Source organism: Carassius carassius, chromosome 25, assembly GCF_963082965.1.
Source record: "Carassius carassius chromosome 25, fCarCar2.1, whole genome shotgun sequence".
Lineage (NCBI taxonomy): Eukaryota > Metazoa > Chordata > Actinopteri > Cypriniformes > Cyprinidae > Carassius > Carassius carassius.
This window is the reverse complement of record NC_081779.1, coordinates 4,568,752-4,585,289: the sequence shown is the minus strand read 5'-3', so window position 1 is coordinate 4,585,289 and position 16,538 is coordinate 4,568,752. Positions and strand designations below refer to the sequence as shown.

Below are 16,538 nucleotides of genomic sequence, written 5' to 3'. Positions count from 1 at the left end.
AATATTATATTTATGAATGGATTAAACGTCGAGCTCACAGAAAGAGCTTGAGAAACTGTGTCTCTTCCATGGCTCAGTACGCTTTTAACTCCTTTGTTTCGTTTTTTTTTGTATTGAGTAAGACACTCTATGACATTCACGTTACATGATTTGAATGGTTTATACGTAGAAAGGGCGACATCGCAATGCATTAAAATAACTGACATATTCGGTTTTCATAACCGCTGGCCAAATTAAAAAATTTAATTAAAAGTAAATCCATTTTTGAGAGCAAGGGGGCCCCCTGGTGTTTTGGGGCCCTACGCAGCTTGTGTACTTTGCGTATAAAGAGGATCGGCTCTGCTTTCAATCTTGACCTTTCATTCAAAAAGTGTCCTCTAAAATGCCCAGTTTTAATAATTCAAATTCCATTGAATATAAAAAAATAAATCAATTTGTTTTAAATTTTCATTAACAATAATGGAGAAATCTGTAATATAATATAATATAATATATTATAAGATAAGATAAGATAAGATAAGATAAGATAAGATAAGATAAGATAAGATAAAAATAGATTCAATAATAATACAAAAAGAAATCATGCCAATTTGACCTTCAGCCTTGACTTTCCTTTCAAAAAGCATCCTCACATTTGCCAATCAAATTCCAATTAAATCTTGTCCCACCCTACAATTTGTTCCTGCTGGATTTTCATTCAAGTTTCATTCAAAATACTTCACATTACAGAAGTGAAATTTGTGAATGCTGTTTGATGTGAGTACCGGTGAGTGTGTGTGTGTAGTCGGTTTGTTGTACTCACTTGTGTCTGTGGTCTCATATTGAGAGTCTCTCTGCAGCTCAAAGATGTCGACCTCCACGCGAGCTCGTGCCGGACCCTCCATCACACTGTTGATGTTCTCTCGGGCCAGAGCCAATGCCAACCGCTCTCCACGTCCACACTCTGACTGATCATCTAAAATAGCAGCTGAAGAGGAAAAGAAAAAGCTCTGTGTTTTGATTCTGCTCTGGAATTTAATCGAGTTTTCTGATGCTGTTGACTGAAGTTGTGTTTGTTATTGCAAAAAGATGGAGCCATCATAACTGAACAGAAACAAGTTTGCAACGAATGTCCCATGTTGTGATGTTAACTGATTAGATTGTGCTATTGAGCGCGTTTCGTTTGGAGGCTTGCCAGAGATTAATTGATGCTTTATTGTTTGCAATAATCAAGACGAACAGGCAGATGCTTGCAGCAATCAGTCACATGCTGTGAAGCAACAGCCGAGTACAATGCACTTTGAAAAAGGCTCCTGCTTGAAACCGATAATATTGTCTAATTTTGCCTGAACTCTGCTCTAAACAGATTCAAAGTGGATTAATCGTATTTTTAAAAAGAAAATTGAAGTAAAACTATCCTAACATACTTATCTGTGATTATCTCCTGACACTCTCTGTTCTGCATAACAGGTTTTAGTTGAAAAAGATTAAGCCTAGTAGGTCAGTACTTCAGAAGATGGGTTTAAAAATTAAATCAAGAACAAGCTTCATAGACACTTTAAATGTGGGCTTCACGTTGATTCTTGCTGCCTTCATTGCAGAAACCAAAAACAAAAAAACATTTGGGTTATTAAGTGATTAATGCAACCGAATAAAATAAAAAGGGTTTTATTTTTCATTAGAACGTGAACTAGGTTGGTGCCACAGTTGCATAGGTAAAGCCAAGCAGTACAATTACTATTACACCTGACACTGACACCATTCCCAACACTTTTTCTGCTTCAGAAATGAATGATACCTCAAATTATGCTGCTTTTTGAGGAGGTTGTCTCATGATAAAACAGGCTGTATGATATCATAGTTTTGACTTGCAATACCTGGAAACACCCTAGAAAGTGAAAGATGATGCACTTTTGTGCATTTTCTAACAGAAAGTGGTGGACTCTCACCCATCCTGACAGCTGCGAGAGCGGGCGCCTGGCTGTGAGAGGACGGGGCCATTGTCAGCAGAAGCAACAGCAGGAGGAGGAAGAGGAGGTGAATCGACAGCAGCAGCGCTGGCAGAGCCGGCATCTTCCACTGCTCCTCATGGAGAAAGGTCGTCTGGCTGCCTGCACCGCCACCTGGAGGACAGGTACAAAACTACACATGAGAAATCATCCACTGACTTACAGAATTAAGAAAGAAACTAGGGATGCACGATATTAAAATTCTGTCCGATATCAACAAGCAGATAATGGTTTTCCTGCTATGGCCAGTAGCCAATAAATGGCTGATTTGCCTAAATATAGATGATTTTGGCTAGATAAAAATGTATTACAAATACAGAAAAATATAACATTGTCATGTTAAATGCTACCAGTGAATATGGACATCAAAACATTATAACTGTACAAAATGAAAAAAGGAGATTCATGTTGAGATTTTTTTAAAGATTGCATTAAAAAAAATTATGCTTTTCAACAAGAGAGACAAAAAAAGGGAAAAAGACAGTATCAGCATTTGTTTCGATATGTTAAAGTTACTGCACAAACAGCTTACTGCAAGCAGCACAAACATTCCACTTTTAAACATATCACATCTATTTTTTCAATACCCTTCACTAACACACATACAAGCATAGGTATATATTCCCATCCACACATCAAAATACCCACACATACAAGATGCCCAGTGCTATAATATGCTGTATGGGATGCTGTGGATGTGATAAAATATTCAGGACCATTGTAAAAGAGTACATTGCTGTCTATTAGCACCTGTAAACATATTTGCAGCAGTTGCACTGACTAGCTGAGGTTGTTAACTGGAAACCAAAAACCACATTTTAAAAACTATGATGGATGATTCAGAATGGTCATTTTGACAGATAAAATATGAAGGTATCTGGTCTATTGTGTTTGTCTACTTAACATTGATTCACATAGTAATTCTGGGATGGTATACAGACAAATAACATGAGCTTACAATGGGTGGTTTTGCAAAGCTTTTCAGTCAAGGAGGAAAATGTAGATGTACGCAAGCATAAAAATGAACAGAGACCTTTCAAATCAAATGTGTTCAGGTCACTGTAGACCTAAACAGGACTGATAAAGGCCTAAATTACTGCTCCAACACTCTCAGAAAAAAGGTACAAAAGATGTCAAGGAGCGGTACCTTTTCAAAAGGTACACTAATATGTACACTTTAGGTACTAATATGTACCTTTAAGGCACCAATATGGACTATTTATGTACAAAGGTGTGCCTTTTTAAAGGTTCCACCCCAGTGACAATTTTGTAACTTTTTTTCTGAGAGTGTATGGCATGAGTAAAATACCATGTGCGTGATATTTCACATATGTTGCTCTCAGATAAAGCAATCTCAGAAGAGGTGCATGAATGGAAAAATGAGCACGCACACAAATGGAACAGTAAACGAATTACCGGGGAAATCAAAAATGTACAAAAATAGACCATGACAGATATTTTACAACCCAGTCCATCAAAGTGACGTATAATGATTGTTTGTGGCACAATCTCGGCACAGGCCACATGCTGCGATATAAAACAATTCACCACAAGAAAACCCACAACAGAATACAGAGAAGCAGAGAGAATTGAATGCAGCCAGAAGAAACAGAATCAGAAATGGCTTTGGGAGACAAAGAGGAGAGCGAGAAAGATTGAACGCTTGACGAATGCAGCATAATGGAGCCAAAAAGACTCCGGTCTGCTCTGTTTGTTTGTGTGTGTGTGTGTGCATGCATAGGCCGCACAAAACAGAGACACAAGTCAACCTAAAGATCAAGAGGCTCATCCCTAAAGCTGCCGTCAATCCTGGGCTGCCTGTGTTTGAGTTCGTCAACAGCTTGATTTGTGTTGGCCTTCCCCGGCTCCTTGAAGTAAATGTTTATCTTTCCTGCCAATAAGGCCCTTTGAATGCATTCAAATTGAAGCCCGAATGGAACCAAAATGAAGTGAGCGAACCAAAAAGGGAGGAGAGGACAGAAGAAAGATAGCCGGGATGAGATAAAGCAGAAATAGCATGGAGAGAAAGATGAAAGTAAACCGAGAGGGGGAGAGTGTAGTATTAACACACACACACACACACACACACACACACACACACAAGTAAACACCACATGAGGTGACAGCATGCTGAATGGGCAGAAATTCAAGCTAGGCTGTTTCAGTAATTTAACTGTTAGCTTTCCTGTATGCCTGCATTGAATTTAACAGTCAGTGTAATTGCCTGCAGGCTCGACTAATCAATGGAGCTCTGCTCTCACTCTTTATAACAATATAGAATGTGTTTAACATCCAAAGACTGATGCATGAACATTCACACCTGGTTAACTTTTACAAATCTCAACAGTGACCACCATCTTCTTGGTCCAGTGGCCTGTGTTTTTATTAAATTATAAAGTATCACACAAGATGTTGTACAAAATATCAGCATGGCTGTTGAAGCAAGCAACTGAAAAAAAAAATTAATTCAATAAAAATACACACACAAAAACATACTGACGTTTCTGCACTTTTATGCACTTCTCTGTCATTTTCTATCTCTTTCATGCTGCCACAACTGGAGCCCAATTTTATTAGGTGTGCCATCAATGCTGGTGTTCGGCAGAGATGAGGACCAAAACTTTGATCCACATTGTCTCAGTTAATTATGTCAACATAACATACAGTATGATGTGATCCCAAAACAATCAGGAGATAGCCATTACATGCAAGTTTTTAAATCAGAACATATACATTTATTAAGTCGCCAGTGGCAAAGTCAGCAAAAACCTCACTCACAAATGAATTCTTTTGGGCGCAAATGCGACCGTTTTAAACATAGTCTGGAGCCCTCTGTACATATGACTAGAAACAAATCCTGTTCTTAGATGGGTGGATGACAAATGCTAAGCATCAGGCCAGTGATAAAGCATAAGCAATTCCATACATCTACTATTCTTGACCTTAAAGAAAGTCGTTTTAGTGCCGCCTAATATCTAGATGCTTTGTTGAAAACTAAGGGCTCTGTCCTTGCTTGGCTTTTGATCAAAGGCAAACCTAAAATCCTGCTTTTGGGAGTCTAAGTACCAAGAGGCTCAAACCAAAAAACACTACAAAAATTGTCAGGTATTCAAGAAGACAGGTTTTCGACTAGACTGCGGAAAATATTCCATGCAGTCACTGCTCCCATGTTGTCAAATCCAATATCCGAATTCTCACATTACACCTCAAACGCTGTCCTGCGGTTTCATACAGATTTACTTTGGAACAGCCAGCTGGCTGTGATCCTTCTCCACAGGCTGTTAGAAGAACAACAAAAATGTTAAAACAGTGTTGCTAATATGCCTGTCACACTGACTGTAAAACATATCTGTGTTCGGGACATTAACATGGCTTATCCTGTGAGGTTGAGGCAAATAAAAAGGTTTGTTTGCCTCAGAGGCAGCAGTGGCATACTATAATGAAGGGATAATCCTCTCATTTAGCCACAGACAGGGGATATCTTTCGCTCTCTTTTTGTGATGGGTGAGGTGTGTGTATATAATGGTGCATAATGCAGAAGCAGAATAAACATTTAAATACTAGCAAGATGAAGGGGAACAGCTTGGGATGATTGGACGTGACAGAAATAGACAGAAACACACAGTGTCATCTGGACAGAGGAGTTGGTTGCTTGTTGAGTGAAAGAGATTATATAAAAATATAAGCCTGAAGCTTTCGAGCTTCAAAAATGCAAACCATTAAAGCAGTCCAGACATTAAATTGAGGAGTATCTTAATGAGAAGAGACATGAAGAATAAAATAGGATGATAAGAGGAATAAGTCGGAAAATAATAAGTTTGTCATTGACCTCAAGAGATGGATTTCGAAGCTGCTCATGTTTCAGCAGAGGTCTGCAGTGCAGACAGGGTTTGCGTCTTATTTAGCCAGTGCCTCAGGCTTTAGCTCGTGACCATCATCTCGGGTTGTGAAAGGAGCCATCATCTGTCCCAACACAAAATGACAGTGACTTCACCCCTTCTTCTTCACTCTCGACCACTGTTTCTCTCCAGACTTTTTCCTTGTCACCTTCACAAATTGTCAGCCCACATGCAATGCACACCCCCTCAAACATGCTAAAAATGGTTTTAGCATGCTAAAACTGCTAGCATGCTAAAAATAAACACCCATGCAACTAACTGTCCTCTGTTACAGAGGCCCTAATATAAACTTTTATTTTTATCAATCTTGTATTCATTTATCAATTTTAAAGAAAAACTCTGGGCTTTCAGCTTCAATACTCCATCCAAACTGTGCACCACCCACTGCGCCACAGCTCTGCATTTCAACACTAACAGCAAAACCATTAAATTAGCATGCGCAAGCAAACTTGGATTTTCAAATGAATTTATTCTGGATTATTATATGACCTACAGAATTGAGGAGGAAGCGGAGATGAAGCACAGAGTGCATTTAAGTATAAAACAAAACACTGGTAACTAAACAGTTAAATATAAAAAACTGACAATGCAATATTTTAAAAGTAAATGGTTTACATACAAAGCAAAATGTGTACACTGGGCAAACACTATGTGCTTATCTAAACAGTGCCAGATATTACCTTAAGTATAATGCAAGGGGTCCTTCACACAGAACTAGTGGAGTATAAAGTACCTGAACGTCATACTCAAGTAAAAGTACAGATATCCTACAATAATGTACAGAATTTGAAAAATAACATTTTTGAACATGAAAGCATGTCAACATATACTGTTACTCCAAATAAACAAAATAATGATCTTTAAAAAAGCATCATATGACCCCTTTAAAACTGGAAGAAAAAAAAGACAGCCAGTGACAGCAAGTGAATCTTAATAAGTGAGACATTGAGCTTCAACCGATTCATTCAAACGGCTGATTCAGTCAGAAACAAAGCATTTGACTCTGTTAATGAGTGAATCACTGAATCATTTATTCAACTAATTAATTCAAAAATCTGATTCATTCGATAAGTAAATACCTTCCATTGCTCAGAGATGCAAAACAGTGCTGTGATCTTTGTTCAGAACTATTTTCGTTAGCAAAAACAAGCAATATTATCTCTAAAAAGTCACTTATTGCTTTAGTGAACTTTAACATGATTAAATGTGTTCATGCATCTGCTGAAAACTAGCCCTACATGAAATTATATAAATATAAAAAGCATAAGCATTTTTGCTGTCTACAATTTAGAATGCCTGGAATATTGAGTTTTAATAGACTAATAAATTAATGTGCATGCACTCTGTGTATGATTATCATCGCAGACGATGCTGTGTATCGCCCACCCCAGCCTCGAATTGAGTGGGAATGAAAATCATCCGCGGTTGTGTGCGGCGCACACTTGTTTGCATGTGAGCAAAGGTGTTCTTTTGGGAGTCAAAAAAAATTTGCTTCTTAAAAACGCAGAGCTCCTGTAAGATTCACTGCAAAAGACATGAGTGCACCAGTTATACACATCCGTCTAGTGCATGTTTACATAGGAAAAACTATGGAAAAGTATCACACTGGATTAGAAACAGCCCCTAAGAGCAGACTATTCAAAATAATATTGAGTTAAATTTAAGCCTCTTTAAAACAAGTCGTTTCGATAGGCGGCCATATTTGAAAACAGCTATTTCCTGTCATGTAAGTACAGTATCTGCTAGATTAAAGCCTATGCAACTGTTTGTCAATATTATGTTTCAATATATTTCAGAAATCAAGAAAAAATTGGGACAACGGAATTATTATAAATGTTCCTTTTTGAACTCAAATCACAGAGGTCCAAATAATACACGTGCATTCAATTCCAAAGCCCCATATTAAGCAGAATAATTTCAAAATTTGACCTATTGATATACATCTGATGACACTGTCCCTGCAATATACAGTCTCTAATACAACTGAAACCACATACTGCAGTAAATACTAATTGAGTTTCAATCAGTAAACAACAATGTGGTCTAAAATGGACTCTCAAAAACACCTTATGTTCCCCTCTAAAACTCGTCAAAAATTCATGAAGACCAAAGTAAACCATAATTTCCAACATAATACCCACCATTTTCAGTAGCCTCCTGATTGAATCACAAAATCACAGCGAGGAAGAATAAGGTGAGCAGGAGGGCAAGAGGAACATTTCAAAACAAGAGTATTCAAGGATTTGCGAAGACAAAGAACAGACGGAATGAAGCACTTGAGGCCGAGAGATGCTGTGTTCAACATGGTTGTTGTCATACCATTTTATGAGCTGTTTAACATTAAACATTTACATTCAGAGTCAATAAGTGGTTCTGCGAACGACAACCACCAGGGTGCCAAGGACATCCTTTTCTTTTAATTAACTTTCCCACAGAAAAAAAACGGATATTTCAACCCCGCTATCATAAATGATGACATGATTAGACAATATAGCTTGTCTCTAATAGTGCTGAAAGCATTTATGGATAGCATTAAAGCATGTCCCACTTGTTATTTTGCTCCTTTGTTTCTAGAAATTTCTCCTCTGGCTTGCTTCTCCACTCAAACAAATACTAATCCCTAAGGTGGACGGATGATTCAAAATTTGAAGTGGGAGCCCCCGTTTTAAGTTTTTAAATGAGCGGCCTCCCTCATTTGAGCGAAGTCAGGAGGAGGCTAATGGGACTAAATTTAGCAGAGGAGGCAAGAAAGAAATGCATTCAACTTCCCACCTAGCAATAATGTCCTCCCTTTTCTTCCTGTGAGGATTCCGTTTGCCAAAACAGTCAGATGTTGCTCCTAAATGCCAACTGCTCATTTAATCATTGTTGCTGCAATTATGACACACAAATGTAATTATGACACCTCAAATGAATGTCCTTTAAAGTCAAGCTTCGGAGTCATCTGTAAAACACAAAACAGATAACGATCATTTCTCTTTATCTTCCCAGGAAATTTTGACAACTGGAGTCGACTTTACACTGCTTGCAATAAATGTTGTTGAAGCTGTAGTTAGGCAAGTACATGGTCATTATCAGAGTGATACAGCACATTAATCAAGATAGAAAACAGATGAAAAATGTAATTACGTTCATGCATTTGGCAGGCACTTTTATCCAAATCGACTTACACTACACGCCAAGCATGCATTTTATCAGTTTCTTTGAGAATTAAAACCATGGCTTTGGCGTCACAAGCGACATGCTCTACTGTTTGAGCTACTGTATAGGAACTCAAACACACTTGACAACAGTTGACCACACTTGACAGAGTGGATAAGACTCATCTAGTAATAGACCTATACATCGGCCAGGTCTATTTTTCGGCCAATATTTGGGCATTTTGAGATCATTGCCATTGGCCCAATATCAGAAATGAAGCTTCCCCCTTGTGTCAGCAACACATCTTCACTCCACCAAAAGATGGATCCTTGACGGTTCTTTACATATAGTATCACCTGCATCAGACAATCAGTATTGTCATTTTGCAGGTACACACTTTTATCACTTGTCACTTTAGACTGTAAATTGTCTGCTGTGTAGACAATGTGTATCAATAAACTTGCGTGTGTTGGTGGGAAATCAGCCAGTTTGGCGCAGTGGGATGAGTTGTAAACATCTCCTTCATATCAACACTTTAGAGTATGGCTTACAGCCATACATCCCTAAGCATGACCGATCTCGTCTGATGACTCAACTTCCTGAAGTCGATAGAAGCAGATGGTAATGATAGCGTGCTACAGATGCACTAGCTCTTAGCAGTCACACTGCCAAGACTGCAGGTGTAGGATTCGAGATTTTGACACCAATGGTAGATAAGCGGCATGATTGTGGATTACACGTGTATCAGTGGCTCTCAGGTAACAAAGCCGGATTCCAAACATGTTTTTCCAAACAAAAACAAACATACAGATTAGCTTTGGGAAAAATAAATCAAGAGGTGCTTTCATTGCAAGCTCTGTTAAATCTAAATAGAAATGTTACCATTTTTGATAGGGGTGGAAAGCAATGGATTTTATGATCTGTTCATAATTTGAACACTTCTACTACCTTCATCCTGATTCTATACTTGTGGTTGAGTAATAACATCTGTCGGTGGAAGTGAAGGGCATGCTTGAAAGCCTCCATTGATTGACCAGTGACGCTGATGTGTTATTGTTACTTTCAGGACTGGTTTCTGACATGACAAAGAAAAGAAATAGGAGACAGAAAAAAAAAATTCTATTCATTCTCATATTCACTCTTACTCACACGGTTAGATAATACTCCCCGGACCTTTTAGTGAGAACTCCAAAGAGCAGCAGGGCACCTGCCGAGCTCAGGTCTCTCTGCTGTGAAACCTCTAGAACAGATGGCAATATTTCTTCTGCACTACCGGACTTTTCCCCTTCTAAATATTGGTAGCTGTTCAGAGGTTTAAGCAGTACAATCTTATTATAATACTTTTTTTTATCACTACTAGCTTGTCATTTCCTATGATCTTTTTCTTTGTTTTTGTCTGCTCTCATCAAAATCACTGGAATTTTATATTATTTTTCTGCAGGGCCGGATCTAGCCTGTTTAGATTGTTCAGGGTATGTTGTCCTCGTTTCCTGTCATCGTTTGGAGCCCCGCCAAAACAGAAAAAAAGAAGCTTTTCTTCAGATTTATTCAAAACAGATATATTCATAAAATGCATTTGAAAAAAAAACTTATTTTAATCAGTAAATATATATGAAATGTATCAAAAGTGACAGTAAAAAGTGACTAATTTCATAATAAGACATGTTTCTTGAGCAGCGAATCATTTCTGAAGATCATGTGACTGAAGACTGGAGGAATGATGCTGAAAATTCAGAGAATTTTAATCAAAACAAGATTTTAAAAAAATTATAATTCTTACCAACCTTTGATATATATATATAGGATCACGGATGAAAAAGGAGGACCTGTCCTTCTGTAAATCTCTGTCAGCCACTCAGAAATGAGCAGAATAATCATTTGAACACTGCATTTAAATTATGCTTAAAAATGTCAACACTGGAAGCATATGAGGAAAAAATTTGTGCTAGCAAAGCCCACCCCAGCACTTTGCTAAATTTGGCCCTGTCATTTATACAGACATCTGTACAGAATCTTCTGGACCAAATCTGCTGCTAGACTGATTAACATCAGCCTCTCCATCCTCTCACCTGTACCGTTCCCCAGTTGTTTTCTTCTTTTCTCTCTCTCTCTCTGTCTCTTAGTATGGTGTTAAAGGTGTGAAAAGGGTGCTCTGAGGGAGATGCAATGACAGGAAGAGGTCACACAGGCCAGGCGAGACACTGTCGGATCGGTTTCCAGGCGTTTCTTTGAGAGCAGGTGGCGCTGAGGCTCGATGCGGACTGCTTTGCGAGCTGCCAGTCTGTGTGGCATACGTCTCTCTCACCTCCCTGAACGCACTAGTTTAAAATCTAAACAAATGCCTCTGGTTAGTATTTATATTTGCTTGTTGTGATTGAGTCTTCAGCATCTGTTTAAAAAAACTGAACAATTTCAAGTGCATATCGACGTTTGGGGTTCTAAATAAATAATGCATTGAAGATTGGAGCATTTTGTGCATCTACTCTGTGATTTTCTGAGCACTGCGCCAATAAGCACTAAACTGCCAGGCAATCAGTGGAGTTCTTTTGAAAATTGTCTGCGCTGTATCGAGCGCTGTCCTGCACAGCTATTTTCACTTGTCACTTTGACAGTGGTGCTGACGAGCTTCATATACGCCTGGAGTCAAACCCTTCTCCCTATCACACCGTACTCATCTAAATGCTTCTGGTCTTCAGAAAATCGCTTTATGGGTGTACTCCAGAGGCGAAGCTGCATAATCGACTATGCCTTTATTAGTCTGTGCTGTGATGAAGGCCTAATAGCTAATTGCAAATTATAAAACGGTCTGATTGGATGAGCCCAATTTTGAGTCGTATAGTTGATCAACTGAACAAATCAGTTTCAAAAACTGAACTTTGATTGGCAACTGTCTGCAGATAATGAAATCCTATTTTCAATTAAATAGAAATAACAATTTTTTGATTGTTGTGATTATCATTTAATAATACATTAATTTATTCTATGAACATCTGTGTCTTTCAACATATTGCCTATGCCATCATAACAGCACAGTTAATGGCTGTTGCACCATACCTGAAAGACTTAACAAAGGTGTAAAAACATTGCATTTTATGTTTTGTTTGAATGGCTCTGTTCCAAGACATACACTAAGCTACCGTATTACCTACATAGGGAGCTGCCTTCTAAGTGAAATTACATAATTTGTGCAGTAACTCATCATACTGTAAAACACATGGACAACTCAATGCACTGTCCATTTCAAAAGAACTAGTTTGTTGCGAAATTAACAAAATAAAATTAATCAATTATGAGCATTTTAGAATTGTAATATAATTGTATTACAGTTACTTAGTGAGTATGCACTCCATTATATGATCAAAGTAATCAATTATACTGTATATTTATATATATATATATTTATATAAGAGAGAGAGAGAGAGAGAGAGAGAGAGAGAGAGACACACACACTGCAACAAGCAAAGTGAAAAAATAAATCCAAAATTGCATTTGTATAAATATAATTACAAATATTATTATAATTCATTCAATTTTAAAACATAACTATAATTAATTCAACACCAAAAACACTTGATTACAAAAGAAAAAAAAAGAAAAAAGGATTAGTCAAATTTAAAAGGGCCAAACCATTGCCATCCCTTTTGGCACAAGTTAGGAGCAATTGCACAGTATGGTGGCCAAAATGCTGCTTACAAATGAAACAGCAGCTCATGATATTTGGAGTAAATAACTGATCGTTTCGTGCTAACTCGCAGTCATCCTGTCTCCAATAGTAACGTGAATGCTGCCGCACCTGATGTACCCTAGTGTTCCTATAATTGCCTGTTACATTTGACCATTAGAAGAATAAGAATGAGACTGTCGACAGTTTGAGCACCACCTGCACGTGCCTTCAGCAGAGAGGTTAAAGGGGGTTAATTTACTGATCAATGCGTGTGTCCCTGAGGCTTTTACTCTAAAGGTCAGTCACTAGCACTAAAGATGTGGCATAAAACATCTCTTCGAGCATCTCTTCTAACACACGCCAGGGAGAAAGATTTTTTTTATATATTATTTTATCTCAACTGCACTTATGGCATAAAGATTTTAAAGGTGATATTTCACCATCCAAAGCAAAACCTCTATTATAAATGCGTAGCAATTGAAAAATACTGTACATTTCAAAATGCTGCAGTGGCAGCACAAACCTGTGATGCTTGCGATAAATTTCAATAAAGCATTTTCTTCCACTATGCTCAGTCTCCACAGAAAGATGAGGTCAGTTTTCAGACATTTACAGTACCAGATGGGGTTTTGATATAGCCACTTTCAGTATAAACGTCTGCTCCAATTCATTGCAGTCAACATGAAATCTAAACTGACCTTATTGACTGTCTTAATACATATCAATGTGTTGCAAATAAAATGTCTTGTGAATGCAGCAGCATGTTGACTTTAGAGATAATATTATGACTTACCAGACTCCTTTCTACTGAAATAATTTATGCTAATTTGCACCTCCTGGCTGACACAAGCGACCCCAAGATGTTTTATGTCTTAAAATAGGGTTACTAAATGGAGTCCTGTAAGGGAAAAGGGTTCTGCATGTTATTCATTCTGCCCATGAAGCACAACATTTGATCTGACTAATTAGCTAATGCCTTAAGCCAAGGAGACAAATGACTCATACAGCGCACTGCTTAGAACAAGTGAACCCGACGTATGGCCAGCCTGGTTCAGCCTTTACAATAGACATACATCAGATTTAGCACTTAAGGAAGTCTTTAATGTGACAGTGAATCTCTTCGAAAGCTGAATGAAAGACAGAGTTATTTAAAAGTGCTGTCAATCAATACAACGAAATTAACTTATTGCAATTTTTTTTCCTGAAATTAACTGCAATTAATCCAACTTAACGTTTTTAACTATACTTTTATATTGCAAAAATTTCACATTCAATCTTCAAATAAACATGGAAACAACAAAGACAGTGGGCCCTATCACCCGGCGCAATGCAGCACAAGTGTTTTTGCTAGTTTCAGCCAGACGCAATTCTCATTTGCCCGTCCTGCGTGGCTTTGTTTAAATAGCAAATGCATTTGCGCCCATGGGCTTGCTGGTCTTAAAAAGAGGTGTGTTCAGGTGCATTGTTGGTGCATTGTTATTTTGAGGAACTGAAAATAGACTGCGCAATAGACCAACGCAAACCTGGTCTAAAGTCTGGTGTGATCATTTTTCTTTGTTATTTAAAGAGAGCTCCACACACTTTTCTTATTACATGATGAGACGAGATTACGAGATGAGACTTTTTTACTGAAATATGGCCATTTGTGTCTGAATTTTTAAGGCCTTTTCTGTATTGAATTATATTAATGCGATGTATGCTAGCGTCACAAAGCTCTTTGTTGACTACACCGTTATAATGAGTAAGATCATCACTTGGAGTACATCAGAACTACGCTGTTTTATTACTTCTGAGCAAGTGCATATTGCAAGAGAAAGTGATAGAAAGAGACTGTTATTTTTCCCCTCACCCTGTGTTAGAAGGGAACTTTTCAATCTTTATGGCTCCTCAATGTGATTTGTAAGTGAGCCACAACCATCTCTTCCTTTCCAAAAATCACCAGATTACAGCTATGTTCCTTGAAAACAGAAGAGAGATTGAATCCTGGTGAATGATAATGTGGACATATGGCCTGTAGTTGACTACCGAGCTGACTGCTGGGTGCAAAAGAGGATGGAAACCGTGTCTTGAATATGGAGATTTTAGCAGTGAAGGTACTGTGTAACAAAGAGCCACTGTATGAGACTGTAGAACATAGCAAGTGAATACAGACAAGAGTTGCCTTCAACATCCAGTGATGTTTATCTTCAGGGGTTAATCATGACCGATCAGGGGTCAGGCTTTTTCTGTAAGATTATGCAAGCGGATGCATTCAGAGCTCTCGCAGCGAGAAGTCTCATGGACCGGTGTCTCAGAGGGCGAGTGATTGAGCATCCATTATTAGACTTACTGCCATGATGTAATTAGTTTTGCTGTCTGTCAGTCAGACGTATGATGCACAGACTGTCAGATCACTTCAATCTGTTTAAACACTGACATTGGTTCAATAAAAGGCCACTGTAGTCTTTTAGTTCAATTCTAAATCCCAGGACAGAATTAAAAGGATGTTTCTCAAACCCTTCTTTCGTCTGTGACTTTACAGTCAAACTGTTGGAAAAAGTAAACGTGGACATTTTAAACACACTTTTTAACAGAATAGCCACTTTATATGTGCTAACATGACATAGAATTGCTTATTAGCCTCACTGACTGTCTGTGTCTGTTGGAAGAAAATTCAGGGAAAGAATTTTATTCGGAAAGGATGCATTAAACTGATCAAAAGTGACGTTACACAAGATTTCTAAAAATATTATGCAGCACAAGTGTTTTCAAAACTGATAACAATTAGAAATGTTTCTCTGAGCATCAGATCAGATTTCTGAAAGATCATGTGACATTAAAGACTGAAGTAATGATTTTTCCCCAGAAAGTTTTTACTGAGTAATTAATGTAACATGTAACTGTAATTCATATAAAGGGCTTAAGCAGAAATTATTTACTTCCATCGTTACTAAAGTCTTTCTGTTTGGTTTGGTTCTGTGGTAATCACGTTTATGCCTCAAATACTGAACTTAAAACTAATCCACTTGTTCAAGACAACCACCAAAAACTGAGACTGAAATAAAAATCTCTGAATGGACAACTAAATCTGTCTTAGTACTGAAAAGACCAGTTCCTGGAAAAGCTAAATGTCAAACCCTACAGTTAAAATTTTTTCGATCAAGCACAGATCTGCGGCCAAAAACACAGGTGTGAAACACTTTCCCAGCGTCCACCATTTTGTAGTTTTTCTCTCAAATTCTGCTCCTAAAAAGTATTCGGTCTCATAGGATGTACTTAAAAATCAATGTCATTGCATTAGACAACCAAAAGGCCATTGTACGCTTCTTTGTCTCATTATCTTATTCTCATGTGAGGTGCTGTGTCTACTGTTCTGGCAGGATCTGTATTATGCATCTCTGATCAAACGGGGAGGGGGTCCTTGGGAGACGTCCCCAGGGACGGTCGTTCCCGGGATGTGGGAAACACGTGCATGTGTGCAGACGGAGGTTTGTGGGAAGTGCTGAATCACAGACACACAGACGGCTCATTGAGATTCTGCATTGAACACATACACTCATACATACAGTACAGACCAAAAGTTTGGAAACATTACTATTTTTATGTTTTTGAAAGAAGTTTCTTCTGCTCATCAAGCCTGCATTTATTTGATCAAAAATACAGAAAAAAACTGTATTATTGTGAAATATGATTACAACTTAAAATAATAGATTTCTATTTGAATATACTTTAAAAAAATTATTTATTCCTGTGATGCAAAGCTGAATTTTCAGCATCATTACTCCAGCCTTCAGTGTCACATGTAACATCCAGTCTATCACATGATCATTTAGAAATCATTCTAATATTCTGATTTATTATGAGTGT

At 37.9% G+C, this 16,538-nt stretch overlaps 1 protein-coding gene across 2 annotated transcripts in view; it reads right to left on the bottom strand.

Moving 5' to 3' along the window:
- LOC132103954 (glutamate receptor ionotropic, kainate 5-like) overlaps window positions 1-16,538 on the bottom strand; it is a 73,228-nt gene that overhangs the window by 39,905 nt on the left and 16,785 nt on the right. For both annotated transcript variants that reach the window (XM_059509065.1, XM_059509066.1), the window contains exons 3-4: window positions 1,929-2,102; window positions 803-967 (exon numbers count right to left, since the gene is read on the bottom strand). In XM_059509065.1, the coding sequence (XP_059365048.1) occupies window positions 803-967; window positions 1,929-2,052 (289 nt within the window). In that variant the 5' untranslated portion in view covers window positions 2,053-2,102. The remainder of the gene's footprint in view (window positions 1-802; window positions 968-1,928; window positions 2,103-16,538) is intronic.